This window comes from Rhinoraja longicauda, chromosome 31 (assembly GCF_053455715.1).
Source record: "Rhinoraja longicauda isolate Sanriku21f chromosome 31, sRhiLon1.1, whole genome shotgun sequence".
In the NCBI taxonomy this organism is placed as follows: domain Eukaryota; kingdom Metazoa; phylum Chordata; class Chondrichthyes; order Rajiformes; family Arhynchobatidae; genus Rhinoraja; species Rhinoraja longicauda.
In genome coordinates, this window is record NC_135983.1 from 21,800,598 (window position 1) to 21,817,629 (window position 17,032).

At 46.5% G+C, this 17,032-nt stretch overlaps 1 protein-coding gene across 1 annotated transcript in view; it reads left to right on the forward strand.

The window, feature by feature from the left end:
* The window catches only part of adamts13 (ADAM metallopeptidase with thrombospondin type 1 motif, 13), a 71,043-nt gene extending 54,393 nt beyond the window's left edge, over positions 1 to 16,650 (forward strand). Inside the window, exons 24-32 of the mRNA XM_078425862.1 lie at positions 337 to 466; positions 3,518 to 3,697; positions 5,156 to 5,332; positions 5,908 to 6,109; positions 8,076 to 8,334; positions 9,660 to 9,806; positions 10,619 to 10,795; positions 13,178 to 13,356; positions 15,698 to 16,650. Coding sequence (XP_078281988.1) covers positions 337 to 466; positions 3,518 to 3,697; positions 5,156 to 5,332; positions 5,908 to 6,109; positions 8,076 to 8,334; positions 9,660 to 9,806; positions 10,619 to 10,795; positions 13,178 to 13,356; positions 15,698 to 15,874 — 1,628 coding nt within the window. The 3' untranslated portion in view covers positions 15,875 to 16,650. The remainder of the gene's footprint in view (positions 1 to 336; positions 467 to 3,517; positions 3,698 to 5,155; positions 5,333 to 5,907; positions 6,110 to 8,075; positions 8,335 to 9,659; positions 9,807 to 10,618; positions 10,796 to 13,177; positions 13,357 to 15,697) is intronic.
* The last annotated feature ends 382 nt before the right edge of the window (positions 16,651 to 17,032 follow it).

The following is a 17,032-nucleotide window of genomic DNA, read 5'->3' on the forward strand; positions in this document are numbered from 1 at the left end:
ACGATCAGTGATGATCACAATGAATGGCGGTGCTAGCTCGAAGGGCCAAATGGCCTCCTCCTGCACCTCTTTTCTATGTTTCTATCTATTCCCCTCACGATTTTATCCACCTCTAAAAGATACCCCTTCCCACCCTCCCCAGCCTCTTGTGCTCCAAGGAATGAAGTCCCAACCTCTCCCTATAGTTCAGCCTCCTGATTCCTGGCAACATTCTCCTAAATCTCTGCACTCTTTGCTGGCTTAATGTCATTCTTTCCAAAGCAGAGTGACCAAAACTGAACATAATACTCCAAATTGCACGATCAGTCCTATATGATAACTGTTTTTGGTTCACAGGGGTATCAGAGATCAAGTACGTGTGCATCAATGTTGAGACCAAGAAGGAGTCACAACAAGAATACTGTGATCAGAGCTTCCATCCTCAGCTGCAGTACATGCCATGTGCCAGTAAAACATGTCCCCCATGGTAAGTCAGTTCAATTTCATCAATTGACACCATTACTCTGATAACACTCCTAGTTTTTGAAATCAAGTTCTGAAACATCACAGGGAAGCATGGTTAAAAATCAGCTCCCACAGAAGGTAAGGTCTTTGTGCTGAGCATTCTCTCATTTCCATATCAAACAATCCCAGGGAATATGCAACAGAAGTCAGATACAAAGCCCTACTACAATTACACGCTGTTATGGTAAGATGATATCAAGAGTCATGGAGTCATACAGCATGGAAACAGGCCCCTCGGCCCAGCTTGCCCACGCCGACCAACATGCCCCGTCTACACTGGTCCAAATTGCCTGATCTTGGCACATATCCCTATAAACCTCTCCTATCCATGTACCTGTCCAAATGTTTCTTCAACGTTGCAAAAGTAAATTCAGAGTGTCTCCTTCATTGCTTCTACTCTGGGGCTGTAGAGAGCATCCTGTCCAGCAACATTACAGTCTGGTTTAGGAACAGCTCTGCCCAGGACAGGAAGGCCCTGCAGAGAGTAGTGCGTTCGGCAGAACGCACCATGGGAACTACACTCGCCCCCCTGCAGGACCTATACATCAGGAGGTGTAGATCGAGAGCAAGCAAGATCATGAGGGACCCCTGCCACCCCAGCAACGGACTGTTCCAGCTGCTACGGTCAGGCAAACGCCTCCGCTGTCATGCTGTGAAAATGGAAAGGATGAGACGGAGTTTCTTCCCACAGGCCATCAGGACTGGTAACTTTTATAACTCCAGAGACTAAATTTTGTCTTCTCTGAATTAACTTTTATTTATATGCTGTAACTGTAATTCTTTTTTGTGCACAATCCGCAGGCATTGCCACTTTCATTTCACTGCACATCGTGTATGTGTATCTGACAAATAAACTTGACTTGACTTGAACTACCTCCTCCGGCAGCTTGTTCCATACACCCACCACCCTTTGTGTAAAAAGATTACCTTTCAGCTTCCTCACCTTAAACCTATGTCCTCTGGTTCTCAATTCCCCAACTCTGGGCAAGAGACTTTGTGCGTTTACTCGATGTTCCTCTCATGATTCTGTCCACCTCTATAAGATCATCCCCCTAGCCTGCTTTACTTCTACCTACAGATCACTCCCTTGACTCCCGGCAGCATCCTGGTAAATCTTCCCTCAACCCTTTCAAGCTTGACAACATCTTTCCTGTAAACATGGTTCCCATAAAGAGTGTTGGGTGCCGTTTTGATCTTCTTACCTACAAAAGGAAATGTTTGCCATGGAGGGAAAGCAAAGACCTTTCGCCAAACCTTTTGCCAAACATTCCTGGAATGTTGTGACTGTGGTAAAAGGAAGGATTTGTTCAACTAAGCCAACTCCAAGTTCAATGAAGTTCAACTCTAATTCATGAGACGGAATCTCATTGAAATGTACAAAATTCTAACAGGGCTAGACACACCAGATATCTTTCCTGTCTGCAGTGAATTTAGAACCAAGGGTTACAGTCTCAGAATGTAGGCAAGACTTTTAGGATAGAGATGATGAGAAATGCCTTCACACCGAGGGTGGCGAACTTATGCATTTCTCTATCACAGAAGACAACTATAACAACATCTAAAATAATAATGCATTTTATTTATATAGCGCTTTTCATATACTCAAAGACGCTTGGACAGGTACATGAATGGGAAACATTTAGAGGGATTTGCGCCAAAAGCGGGCAGGTGGGACTAGTTTCGATGGGCATCTTAGTTGGCATGGACGTTGGGCCGAAGAGCCTGTTTCTGTACTGTACGACCCTATGACTCTAAAAGGCAGTGAGGGCAAAGTTGCTGAAATATATTTAAGGAGGAAGGCAGGTTTCTTCACACAAAAGGTATCAAGGGATATATTCATAAATCGGTATTATCATATTGGAATGAAGGATCAGTCATGATCCAGGGTGGCACGGTGGCGCAGCGGTAGAGTTGCTGCCTTACAGCGCCAGAGACCCGGGTTCAATCCTGACTATGGGTGCTGTCTGTACGGAGTTTGTATGTTCTCCCTGTGATCGCGTGGGCTATTTTCCGGGTGCTCCAGTTTCCTTCCACATCTCAAAGACGTGCAGGTTTGTTGGTTAATTGGCTTCTATAAATTGTCCCTAGTGTGTAGGATAGAATTAGTGTACAGGTGATCGCTGGTCGGTGTGGACTCAGTAGGTTGAAGGGCCTGTTTCCACTGTATATCTCGAAACTAAACTAAACTAAAATGATGTACTGAATGAAGGCGCAAACGTAAATGGTCAGATGGCCTACTCCTGCTCTTATTTTCTTTGTACAAAAATGCGACAAATTAAATACACAGTAAAGCTCTTTCTAGGCCCTCCTGTCAAACTAACCCAAAAAGTAAATGTCTAGGATTGGTAAAAGTGATCTTGAAGTTGTGAAATAGCCACAAAATCCCAACTGGTTTCCCGATATTCCTCAGGGAAGGAAATCTGCTCTCCTTTGTCTGCTCGACTAGGCTTGTATACACTGCGACTAGGCTTGTATACACTGGAATTTAGAAGGATGAGAGGAGATCTTATCGAAACGTATAAGATTATTAAGGGGTTGGACACGTTAGAGGCAGGAAACATGTTCCCAATGTTGGGGGAGTCCAGAACAAGGGCCCACAGTTTAAGAATAAGGGGTAGGCCATTTAGAACTGAGATGAGGAAAAAGGCTCTCAGTTTCTCTTCAGAGATTGCATGCAAGAATTACACGTTAAAAATCTGCACCGGCAATCTACATGCATGTGAATTTGAGCAGGGTGAGCAGATATTATGTAAGACCTGTTACCCTGGCTCACTCCCACTCTCCTTAACCCAGGGTCCTTGATGTTGAGAGAGAGTTGGTATAACTCTTAGGGCTAACGGAATCAAGGGATATGGGGAGAAAGCAGGAACGGAGTACTGATTTTGAATGATCAGCCATTATCATATTATATGGCGGTGCTGGCTCGAAGGGCCGAAAGGCCTCCTCCTGCACCTATTTTATATGTTTCTGTTTACATGTTACTTTGTATTTACTGTCACTTACTCTTTTAAAGGTGGGAAGTCCATGAGTACGGGCCCTGCAATGTAAGTTGCGGGGGTGGAGTACGCGAGAGGGAAATGTATTGCATAAAGAAAGAGAGGTATTTGTACCAAAGGGTTCCTCCTTTGGAATGTGGCAACGATCCAAGACCAATTTCCATGGAGGTGTGCAATTCTGATCCCTGTCCTGTAAGGTAACAACCCTTCATCCATGGATAAACATTTGTGTGCTTTCTCTCTAAGTGAGTCTTCCTGTTATTATTATCAAATGGACTTAAACATCATGCACAGCTGAACATCAAGGCTAAGAATGACCAAATAAAAAACATTCCTTCACTATCCAGAGACACTTCTCCAATATTTAATGTTCTGAAAAAAAAAGACACAAAGTGCTGGAGTAACTGCAGGGCGCGCGGTGGCCCAGCGGTAGAGTTGCTGCCTTACAGTGCCAGAGACCCGAGTTTGATCCTGACTACAGGTGCTGTCTGTACGGAGTCTGTACGTTCTCCCCGTGACCACGTGGGGTTTCTCCGTGTGATCCGGTTTCCTCCCACATTCAAAAGACGTACAGGTTTGTAGGTTGATTGGCTTCGGTAAGAATTGTAAATTGTCCCCTAGCGTGTTGGATAGTGTCAGTCGGGAGCCTTCATCAGACCTGAAACATCACCTATCCATGTTCTCCAGAGATGCTGCCTGACCTGCTGCGTTACTCCGGCACTTGATGAGTTTTTTTTGTTGTAAACCAGCATCTTATTTCCCCGACCCATTGTCCCAACCCAATTCTCCCCAGCAACATGTAACATTCCAACTCCAACTCCTCCAAGCCAACAACTAACTCATTCAACTCAACATTCCACCCACAATACCAAATTCCCCCTCCCCAGACTCCCAACTCCCAGCCCCAACACTCAGCATGTCAACAGCCCAGTAACCACACATCTTACCTAACATTCAGCTCCACCAACACGACCCTCCCAGCCTACCTCTGACTCACATGTCCCAACACCACAGCTTATCAACACCATAGCTTATCAGCGATAAATTCATTATCAATGAATTCTATAAATATTCACAATTCCACCACTGCTCTTTGGTTAATCCCAAAGATTTTCTTCTCTTGAGAGTCTCAAGAGCCCAACGTTCCATCAGCACCTTTCTCACTTTCTTGTGTCGCCCAGGGATTTTAGACCCAATCAATTATTTGAAGTGTAGAAAGGAACTGCAGATGCTGATATAGGCCAACACAAAGTGCTGGAGTAAACTCATCATGTCAGGCAGCATCTCTGGAGAAAAAAGGATGGGTGACGTTTCGGCTCGGGACCCTTCTCCAGCCCGACCCGAAAGGTCGGCCATCCTTTTTCTCCAGAGATGCTGTCCTGACCCGATGTGTTATTCCAGCACTTTGTATCTACCTTCAGTTATTTGAAGTAGTTGCCACATGCCACCGTCTGATAGTTTTTCACTTGAACTACACTGTTTATTACACAGATTTATGTTAAGTTACTTTTGTGCGTCCATCCAACAATCTGTACCCTGCATGTTCTCGATCCTGCTCTCTGTGTGAGTTTGGTTGGTTGCGACACTGCTTGCCTCGCGCTGGCATCTGGCCGATTACACTGTTAAGTCTCACTCTCCCTGCACCTTTTCTGAAGATGGCGGTACAAGTCTGAATCGTGCAGCATGCCATGCGGAGGCGGGGTGAGCCGCAGGCTCCTGTATTGCACAAAGGTGTTACCTGACAAAGAAGAGTTGATATCAGACCACGAATGTCTTCACTTGAACCGTCCCAAGGACCTCGAATTTTGCAATCTCCATCCTTGCCCTCCAAGGTTTGTGAACTTCTCCTCACCTCTTTCTTTGAAGACACTGATCCTTCAGTGAACAATACAACACAGGAGCAGGCCCTTCAGCCCACTGTATCTGTGCTATCCCAATTTGAACTAATTCCATCAGCCCTTCCATGGTCTCTACCCTTCTACTCCCTGCCTGTCCACATGCTTCTCTAAAATACATTGGAAATGTTACTCTTGTATTTAGTTTCTACCAGAAGGTAGACACAAAATGCTGGAGTAAGTCAACTATAGCACTCCCAAATACGGGACAAGGCGACATCATCGCCCCGCGCCCCACGTGACCTCACCCAGCCAGCGGCCATGTGCTCCCGCCCCACCAATGGTGGCACCCGGGCCGGGAGGCGGGTTGCTACGCAACCTCCGTTAGGCGAACACACTCCGTTAGCCTAGACTGTCCCGGCCGACAGCGGCCCGCGGGGCCTAATACGGGACAAGGGCGGTCCCGTACGGAACAAACCAATGTAGCCCAAAATACGGGGTGTCCCGGCTAATACGGGACAGTTGGCAACCCTAGTGGGGACACTTTTATAATCTGTGATCCTGGCCGACAGGTGGCGGGTATCCGAGCCGGGACGGTGCTCGGTGCTCTGTGGGGCCGGTCTGGCGGAGAGGAGGGTGACCTGCGCCCAGCTTCACAACGGGACGGATGTGGAGGTGAATAGAGGCCGCTGCTCGGGGCAGGAGGAGCCGATGTCACTGGTCCCGTGTGTGGCCAGCTGCCCCTTTGGGTGGACTCCACAGAACTGGTCCGAGGTTAGTGGTCCTGCCTGGGGAGAGGGTGGGCACGGAAACAACATGGGAGCACAGGGGGCCATTCAAGCTGATTGATAACTCTGCAAAGTAATGTAGTGAATATCTGAAGTCACAGCGCATATCCTCAGTAATATCACTTATTCCTCGCATTTATCAGTTGCATAATGAGATGAGGAGGAATTTATTTGGCAGAAGGTCGTGAATCTGTGGAATTCAGTGCCACAGAAGGCTGTGGAGGCCAAGTCAATGGATATTTTTAAGGCGGAAATAGATTCTTGATTAGTACGGGTGTTAGGGATTAAAGGGGGAAGGCAGGAGAATGGGTTTGAGAGGGAAAGATAGATCAGCCATAATCGAATGGCAGAGTGGACTTGAAGGGCTGAATGGCCTAATTCTGATCCCATCACTTCTCAACTTATGAATCTTTCATTTGAATTAATGGTCTCTGACATGGAATTTTATTGAACGACATCGGGAAGTCCGCATAAATGATAATCAGTGACATTCCCTGTCTACCAATAGAGTTCTTGCAAAAAAATTAAATGAAAGTGGTAGCTAGTAGAGCTGTTGCCTCAGAGCGCCAGTGACCAGCTTATCACCCTGACCTCTGGAGCTGTCTGTGTGGAGTTTTCATGTAATCTCTGCTTTTCTCCCACATCCCAAATATTTATGTGCTGATACGTTAGTTAACTGGCTACTGTACGTTTAGATGGAGTTAGACAGGAAGTTTCAAAAGTGGATTGGTGGAGGCTGCTTGTAGGTAAAGGGATGGTCAGATTGAGAAGGTGTGGGTGGGAGAGAGTGGATGGGTGAGGGTAGGAGAGAGTGGGTGGATGAGGGTAGGAGAGAGTGGGTGGGTGAGGGCGGAGGGGAGAGAGTGAATGGGTGAAGTTGGGGGTAGAGTGTGCATGGGTGAAGTTGGGGTAGAGTGAATGGTGAGGGTGGGGGAGAGAGTGAATGGGTGAGGTTGGGGGGAGAGTGTGGATGGGTGAAGTTGGAGTAGAGTGAATGGTGAGGGAGTGGATGGGTGAGGTTGGGGGGGAGTGGATGGGTGAGGGTGAGGGGGAGTGGATGGGTGATGTTGGGGTAGAGTGAATGGTGAGGGTGGGGGAGAGAGTGAATGGGTGAAGTTGGGGGGAGAGAGTGAATGGGTGAAGTTGTGGGGAGAGTGTGGATGGGTGAGGGTGGGGGGGGAGTGTGAATGGGTGCGGGTGGGGGGGGGAGTGTGGATGGGTGCGGGTGGGGGGGGAGTGTGGATGGGTGCGGGTGGGGGGGGAGTGTGGATGGGTGCGGGTGGGGGGGGGAGTGGAAGGGTGAGGGTTGGGGGAGAGTGGATGGTGAGAGTGGGGGGAGGAGATGGATGGGTGAGGTTGGGGTAGAGTGAATGGTGAGGGTGGGGGGGAGAGTGGATGGTGAGGGTGGGGGGGAGAGTGGATGGGTGAGGGTGGGGGGGAGAGTGAATGGGTAAGGTTGGGGGGGGAGTGGATGGGTGAGGGTGGGGGGTGAGTGAATGGTGAGGTTGGGGGAGAGTGTGGATGGTGAGGGTGGGAGAGAGGTTGTGAAGGTAGAGATAAAGGAAAGGATGTAGGAGGAAACTTGAGATGCTGGTTTAAACCGAAGATAGACACAAAATGCTGCAGTAACTCCACGGGACAGGCAGCATCTCTGTAGAGAAGGAATGGGTGACATTTCGGGTCGAGACAGTATGGAGAAAGGTCTCGACCTGAAACGTCACCCTTCTCTTCTCTTCAGAGATGCTGCCTGTCCCGCTGAGTTACTCCAGCATTTTGTGTCTATCTAAAGGAAAGGATGATTTGAGCGGGTGAATGAGGTAGAGGGTTGGGTGGGTTTGCAACGAGCAGGATCAGTGCAAGAGAGATGGTGGCTGGTTGGGATTGAGGAGGGAGTTAGGGCTGCTTTGAGGAAATGCAATGTAAAGCGTCCCTGATGATTTTTCTGTTCCCAGTGTTCAGTTTCCTGTGGGCCTGGTGCACGGACCAGGCAGCTGCTCTGTGTCAATCTCGACTCCACTGAGGTTGTGCTGGATGCCTCCTGTGATGAGCTGATAAAGCCGGCTACCCAGGAGCCCTGCGAAGTCGGACCCTGCTCAACCCAGTCAGCTCTTCAGCCTGCAGCTCCGACACCAGCTCCCACAGGGGCCACCGCAGCAACACCAGAGCCCAGAGCAGAACCAACGACACCGGCTAAAAGCTCAAAGAACGAAGGTACAAGGGAGCGGGCTATGTATCTCCAACACCCCAATAACCCGTCCTAATACCTTGTCCAGCAATGAGGCGTACAGCGAAGGTTGATAAGGCTACCTTTACAATCTATCAAATACACCCACAGGGAAGGTCCAGTACAAGTCAGATTACACAAAGTACTAGAGTAATTCAGCGGGTCAGGCAGCATCTCTGGAGGAACATGGTTCAATGGCAGGTAGACACAAAATGCCGGAGTAACTCAGCGGGTCAGGCAGCATCTTGGGAGAGGAGGAATAGGTGATGTTTCGGGTTGAGACCCTTCTTCAGACTGAAGAAGGCTACCTTCACAAGCTACCTTCATGACTCACTGAGTTACTCCAGCATTCTGTGGCATTTTTTTCTGGGAAAACTAACATCTGCAGTTTCTTGTGCCTCCAAGCCAGGCCGTGGGTACATTAACTCAAAGGTTTTTTTTCCCAAAAGATTTCATAAGTTTCAGACTGAATAAGGGTCTCGACCCGAAACGTCACCCATTCCTTCTCTCCCGAGATGCTGCCTGACCCGCTGAGTTACTCCAGCATTTTGTGTCTACCTTCGATTTAAACCAGCATCTGCAGGTTTTTTTCCGGTGGTTTAATGGCAGTTTATTTGTCACATGCACCGACCGAGGTACAGTGAAATTCATTTTTATATATGGTTCAGCAAAAGTGGTACCACACATAAGCACTTAGATACATCATAGATAAGCATCTCTGATACAGTACAGATGTACAGTAGTAGTACACTGAGACAGTAGATAGAGTTGCGAGATTTGGCACCATTTTCACGTGACATGGATAGGTAACTTTTCGGGTCGGGCCCTTCTTCAGAATAAACTGACCCGAAATATCACCCATCCACGTCCTCCAGAAATGATGCCTGACCCACTGAGTTACTCCAGCATTCTGTGGCTTTTTTTCTGGTAAACCAGCATCTGCAGTTCCTTGTGCCTCCAAGCCGGGCTATGGGTACATTAACTCAAAGGGTTTTTATTTTCCCCAAAAGATTTCAAAAGTTTGTTAAAATTATTTTTAAATGGGAAAAAAGAAACTGGTGTTTTAATTACTTCACTGTTGGAAGCTTTTTACGTAGACTTTTTATGAAAGCAAAGTTATGTACTCTGGTCTGAATGCCATCAAGACAAACTGGAAGTCATTTGACGTTGGGCTTTTTATCAGGCCAAGAAACATTCATTCCAACAGACTGGGATACGTTTGAAGCCTGAGGGCTGGAGATAAATGGGTGTTGTCCACCTCGTGTGTCCTTGAAGTGTGTACTGACACTGATGGGGTGTTGTTTTATTGCAGATTTCTGCAGGAAGCTGCTGCTGGGTAAATCAGGGATGCTGAACCTGACTGATTTGCAGCTCAGGGAGTGCACGTTCAGCATCGTACGACCCCTGGATGAAGTCATCACAATCCACGTTCTGTCCAGCACCTTAAACTGCAGCAGGAGTAAGAGTCCACAGCCATTGCCTTGTTACTACATCACTCCGTGCTGAGTTACAGCTTCTCGAGGCTGCCGACTGAAAGGGTGGCATGCTGGGGTGAAGGAGGGGGGGCGCTGATGATAGGCTGCTAATGGTACTGTGTTTCACGACAAAGAATGGAAAACAAGAGCGCGAGGCAAAGAGAGCTGTTTACTCCAAAGAGTGAGCCCTGGCATAACCTGTACCCCGAATGGGATTCAGTGGCTCTGGGGCCATTTTGCAGTAAGATTCAGTAATGGATTCTGTACCATAATGGTGGTGTCTTGGTCAGGACATAGGTCAGGGTCTCTAGATATTGTGTGCAAACACCCAAGTGAGAGTTCGGGCCCATGATATTCATACCCCAGTGAGGGTCAGTGTGTGTGGGATCAGTACCCCAGTGAGGGTTCGTGTGTGTGTGGAGCCCGAACCCCAGTGAGGGTCAGTGTGTGTGGGGCCCGTACCCCAGTGAGGGTCAGTGTGTGTGTGGCCTGTACCCCAGTGAGGGTCAGTGTGTGTGTGGCCTGTACCCCAGTGAGGGTCAGTGTGTGTGTGTGGGGCCCGTACCCCAGTGAGGGTCAGTGTGTGTTGGCCCTGCATCTCCATAATAATCCATGTCAAAAGAATTAGAGACAGCATGTTTTTGAGATCTGCAACCAAGACTGAGATGAGGGCCAGTGATGTGTCAACATTGTGAGGGACAGGGGAACAATTGTCACGTAAACCCGTGAATTGAAATAATGACTAGAAGAATTGTATGGATTCTGGATCTTTCAGATGCCTTTATTCTTTCACCAGGGGACACTTTGTCATTTTGTGGGCGACGTCTGTTTTGGAAGACCTGCTCCCCACTGAAAGGGTTTACGCTCACATCCACCACCAACACACTAACAGTCAGGCAGCGGAGCAGCTCCAAGGGCAGTGGAACTGTCCTCCAATACACCAGCAGCCTCTCGTCCCGGCAGTTCCACAAAGGTACGTGCTCAGATGGTTGGGTATCAGGTTGATGGGTGTCTAAGAAGCGTTGTTGCTCGGTGAGTTACCTGAGACGATGGGCTTGATTTTAACCCCCGTACTGGAACCCAAAATGTAGTTTGACGCCACCAGTGTCATTAGGAGGAGTACTGCTCTTCTGTAGGTGCTGCCCTTCAGAAGAGATGTTAAGCCTGAAGGGTCTCGACCCGAAACGTCACCCATTCCTTCTTTTCAGAGATGCCACCTGTCCCCTTGTCTTGTCTTCCATCTCAGATGAATTTAAACAATCTCAGTGAGAGATCATCTCATCATTGGACAAAGTGGGATCGGTATCTTTAGAACAAAGAAAGTTTTCTTTTGGTAATGGAGGTCTTCAAAATTAAGGAGCTTTGACAGACTGATTAGGGAGAAACAGTTTTTGTTGGTGGAAGGGTCAACAAGCAAAAATAGATAAAATTGGGAAAAAGACTGGGAAAAGAGGAGGAAAAATAAAGTTTGCACATCGAGTTATTAAAATTGGGAATCTCGGGTGATGGTGGAGGAGGTTTCAATAGAAATTCAATGGATTTTTAGATTTTCTTTAGATTTAGAGATACAGCGCAGAAACAGGCCCTTCGGCCCACTGGGTCCGCGCTGCCCAGCGCTCCCCGCACACTAACACTATCCTACACCCACTAGGGACAATTTTTACATTTGCCCAGCCAATTAACCTACATACCTGTATGTCTTTGGCGTGTGGGAGGAAACCGAAGATCTCAGAGAAAACCCACGCAGGTCATGGGGAGAACGTACAAACTCCGTACAGACGGCGCCCGTAGTCAGGATCGAACCTGAGTCTCCGGCGCTGCATTCGCTGTAAGGCAGCAACTCTACCGCTGCGCCACCCGTTACTTGGAGACTTGGAGAAAGAGGAACCAGCAACTTGCATGGTGTAGGAAGGAACCGCAGATGCTGGTTTCAAACCGAAGATAGACACAAAAAGCTGGAGTAACTCAGCGGGACACACAGCATCTCTGGACAGAAAGAATGGGTGACGTTTCGGGTCGAGACCCTTCTTCAGACTCTGGCTCTGTAGAAAGAACAGAACTGTGGGACTGACCCGATGGCTGTGCCAAACTGCGAGTGCAGACAGGATCGACCAAATGGTCTTCTTCCATGCAATAGTATCTGATAATTCTGTGATCCAAGAAAAAACAGCCTAACAAAAAAGGTGAAAACCAACCGGGGGAAAGATATCCTTGTAGCATTCCAATGAGCTTTATGTACATTTACACTAATCCTGTATTCATCCCATTTTTCATTCTTCCCACATTCGGATCAACTCCTCCCCAGTTTCTACCAGTCAGCTACTCGCTGGAGGCAATTGGCCAGGTAACCCACCAACCCACACATCTTTGAGATTTAGTTTAGTTTAGGTTAGAGATACAGCACGGAAACAGGCCTTTCGGCCCATTGAGTCTACACTGACCAGCAATCCCAGTACACACTAGGGACAATTTTACAATTTACCAAAGTCAATTGACCTACATAATTATAATAATAATAATAATCCATTTATTTTATATAGCGCCTTATCACATGCTCAAAGCGCTTTACAAAAACAATTAACATAGAAACAAACAGACAAACTATCCTGACGGAAAAGCGGCGAATTGCATGCCTTTGGAATGTGGGAGGAAACCGGAGCACCCGGAGAAATCCCATAAGATGCTGATATCTTCCCCCTGGAACTAAGAAGGTTTGCGGTTGATCAGATTGTGGTATTTAAGATGAAAAAGGAATTTAACGTTGAAGAGGGAGACTACTTGCTCTGGTGTGAAACGAGGCATTGTCTTAAAATTAGAGCTGGGTCATTTGTGGATGAAGTTGGGACAAATCCTTTCTACAAAGAGGATGATAAGCAAGAATACTAAGATAATCCAAAATACTATGGAATTTGAGGGTCTTCACAACTGCAAACAAAAGATTGTTAGACACAAAATGCTAGAGTAACTCAGTGGGACAGGCAGCACCTCTGGAGAGAAGGAATAGGTGACGTTTCAGGTCGAGATCCTTCTTCAGACTGAAGGGTCTCGACCCGAAACGTCACCCATTCCTTCTCTTCATGGTAGTGGAATGTCCCGCTGAGTTACTCCAGCATTTTGTGTCAATCTTCGGTGTAAACCAGCATCTGCAGTTCCTTCCTAAACAAAAGATTGTTGTTTGTTATGGTTAAAAAACAAGTACAGAGTAAAGATGACTAAAACGGAGGTTGTGATTAATACGTGTAACCACTCCAGGTGTCACTACTTCAGTCAATAACATGTCTGAGTAGATGATGTTCCATGGATTGAACTCTAGTATTGACTCACACTCACAGAACTGATGTTTTCCTTTTTGCAGAATGTGATGTCCAGCTACATGGCCTCTGGGGTATAATAAAGAGCCCCATGCAGTCCTACAGGAAGGGCCATGCCTGCCGTACATTTATCAATGTATCTCCAATGGACAGGATCATAATCAGAGTCCTGCACCTGAGATTTAACAACAGGGTGAATACTACCACATCTGACTACATTCTGGTGAGTTGGACTTCACTCAGTATTCTCATTATGTTAGTCAGTTACAAGGAAGTGCAAGTGCTGGAATCATGAGCAAAACACAAACTGCTGTAGGATCTCAGCAGGTCAGGCTGGAGAACATGCATCGGTCTTGTTTCAGGTCAGGACCCTACTTCAGACTGGGAATTATTCCACAGATTTGTAAGTTAATTGGCTTTTATTCTTATTCTGTTAGCTCTTCTGAGAACTCTCAGTGATGTATGGTTTCTGGACTTTAGACTTTACTTTAGACTTCAGAGATAAAGCGTGGAAACTGGGCCTTCGGCCCAACGAGTCTCTGCTGACCATCGATCACCTTGTACTATCCTACACACTCGGAACAATTTACAATTTACAGAAGCCAATTAACTTACAAATCTGTGGAATTCTCTGCCTCAGAAGGCATCTGTGGAATTCTCTGCCTCAGAAGGCAGTGGAGGCCAATTCTCTGAATGCATTCAAGAGAGAGCTGGATAGAGCTCTTAAGGATAGCGGAGTCAGGGGGTATGGGGAGAAGGCAGGAACGGGGTACTGATTGAGAATGATCAGCCATGATCACATTGAATGGCAGTTCTGGCTCGAAGGGCCGAATGGCCTCCTCCTGCACCTATTGTCTATTGTCTATTCTATTGTCTACAAACCTGCATGTCTTTGGAACGTGGGAGGAAACCAGAGCACCCGGGGAAACCCCAGGGGGTCACAGGGAGAATGTCTCTGGCGCTGTAAGGTTTGAAGGTTTCAAGGTCAGTTTATTGTCACATGTACCAATTAAGGTACAGTGAAAATCCTGTACCATACAGCCGTACTAAAACAAAATCAACAAGACACGCAACTACATAGAAGTTAACATAAACATCCACCACAGCGGCTCCCCCATATTCCTCACTGTGATGGAAGGCAATAAAGTCCAAACTTCTTCCTCTTTATTAGGCAGCAACTCTACCGATGTGCAGCCCCTATTATTATTTATTTTTTATTTAACTTTTTTAAAAACAAAACCAGCACTTTTATTTGCATTTTATTAGTTGATGCAAAGGCAAAAGTAATCTAAAGCAAAGAAGACAACACAAAATGCTTTCGATACCTAGAGGGAAGAAAAGTAATTTTTAGAGAATAAACAGAAAAACAGGTCTTGCAGCTGGAAATTGGAAAATGGAGCAATTGTTATTTTTGTGCATGGTATTGCTTTCCAGTTCTCTATTTAATATAATTCTCTGATCTATTACCATTGCCTTACATCATGTAAATGTGTTTTGTCAAAATGAAAAATCCAGGACAGCAAAAGAAATAAATGGGCAAAGGTTCAGCAAACATAGCACTAATATGGTATTTATTCACAAAATGCTGGAGTAACTCAGCAGGTCAGGCAGCATCTCAGGAGAGAAGGAATGGGTGACGTTTCGGGTCGAGACCCTTAAAGGGTCTTCTCTCCTGAGATGCTGCCTGACCTGCTGAGTTACTCCAGCATTTTTTGAATAAATACCTTCGATTTGTACCAGCATCTGCAGTTATTTTCTTATACTATCTTGCACTAATATGGGGTGTTTTAAAGCAAAATCCAAGAAATCCTTGACCACAATCAGGACCAAAAGTTGAGAAAACTTGCTCAAACTCAGCATATGATAAAACATTTATACCTACAATGAAAAAAAAAAAACTCCATGCAAACTCCTTGAGAATGCCATGTACTCAAGGCTTGTAAACTGACATTGACTGGGACATGGACATGTCACGAGGATATAGATACCACAGATTCTAACGTACTTTATTTGAACTTGAAGCACATGCTTTGACCTGGTGGTGCCTCCTTCATTTTTAGTACTTTGTGTGGTTTAGTTTAGAGATATAGCGTGAAAAAAGGCCCTTCGACCCACCGAGTCCCCACCGACCAGCGATCCTCGCACACTAGCACTATCCTACACAAAAGGGACAATTCTTTTACAATTTTACCAAAGCTAAATATCCTACAAACCTGTATGTCTTTGGAATGTGGGAGGAAACCGGAGAAAACCCACGCGGTCAAGGGGAGAACATACAAACTCTGTGCAAACCGCACCCGTAGCCTCTGGCGCTGTAAGGCAGCAACTCTACCGCTGCGCCACCGTGCCGCCCCATGTTCCTTTCAAGGCAAAGATTCATAAATTCTTGATTGGTACGGGGGCCAGGGGTTATGGGGAGAAGGCAGGAGAGTGGGGTTGTGAGGGAAAGATAGATCAGCCTTGATTGAACGGCCGAGTAGACTTGATGGACCGGATGCCCTAATTCTGCTCCATCACTTGTGAACTTGTGTTGTCTTTAATGGTTAAACTCATTGTGTTTTCAGATAAAGGATGTCAGTACCCAGAGGTATTCTGCATATCACGGTAGCAACCTGTTCTTCTGGCAGTCACTGGGAAGCTCTGTTGAAATTGAATTCCATGGAGATTTTCAATTCCGGGCCTTGTACAGAGCAACACCATCCCGAAATGTGATGGGTGTCCATCAACTGAACTGTGGGTAGTGAAAACTGTGGCAGATTCCCCATTTCTGGAATGCCCAGATATCCAGGCAGCAGCTGCTCATGTCTTGCCCAAGCTGTAGCTGTAAGGACTTGGCATTCTCCGAACTACATGTAGACTGGCTCCTTCCCATGTTCCCACCATTGGAAACCCATCCTTCCTTGACCTATTGTTGTAACCGTCCATTTAAAGAATCTGCTTCCAGACACGACTGAGAGATTATGTACTCACGTGAGACTTGAGCCCACTGATTTCTGACCCAGTCAGGAAAGTGCTTCCCACTTAGCCAAGGGTGACGGTTTGTTCCACTGAGTGAAGGCTCATGTCCACGGCAATTGGCATCGCCAACTGGGGTCACATTGACTCCAGCTACACCACGCTGCCTCGGAAAAGTGGTCAACCCAACCAAAGGCATGTCATTTCCTAGTCATTCCTTCTCTTCCCTGCTTCCATCTGGCAAAAGCTACAGAAGCTTGAAAGTGCACACTGTCAGCCTCAGGAACAGCTTCTTCCCCTGTTATCAGTCTTCTGAACCGTCCTTCTGCAAGCCAGGGTACTGTCCAATTCACCTCTGTGCCATAGAAGGCATTGGACTCTGTCTATGGAACTGTTGCGCTACAATGCTGAGAACTATATTCTGCAATTGGTATCTTCCCCTTTGCTCTGCCTATTGTACTTGAAATTGACTTGATTGTTTTAATGTATAGTATCATCTGATCTGATTTGATATCAAAGCAAAGCTTTTCATTGCACCTCAGTACACGTGACAATAATAAACCTAAACCTAAATAAAAAGAAAGGAGTTGGCTTACTTGGACCATCAGTGTTGATGTGGACCAGTGAGGTGAAGCCGTTTATTTTTACACTCTTGGCCCAATATAATTTGGTTATGGGGAGACGGCAGGAGAATGGGGTTAGGAGGGAAAGATAGATCAGCCGTGATTGAATGGCGGAGTAGATTTGATGGGCCGAATGGCCTAATTCTACTCCTATCACTTATGATCTTATGAATTCGGAGAAAAACATTTAGTTAAACATCAATTTTAAAAATAAAGTGCAGTGATTGAATATTAAGAGGAGCAAAGATTAGTACTTCAGAAGCATTGTAAAGTCAATTTTAAAGTTAAGTGCCCCCTTAATTGCAACACATGCAAAGCCTT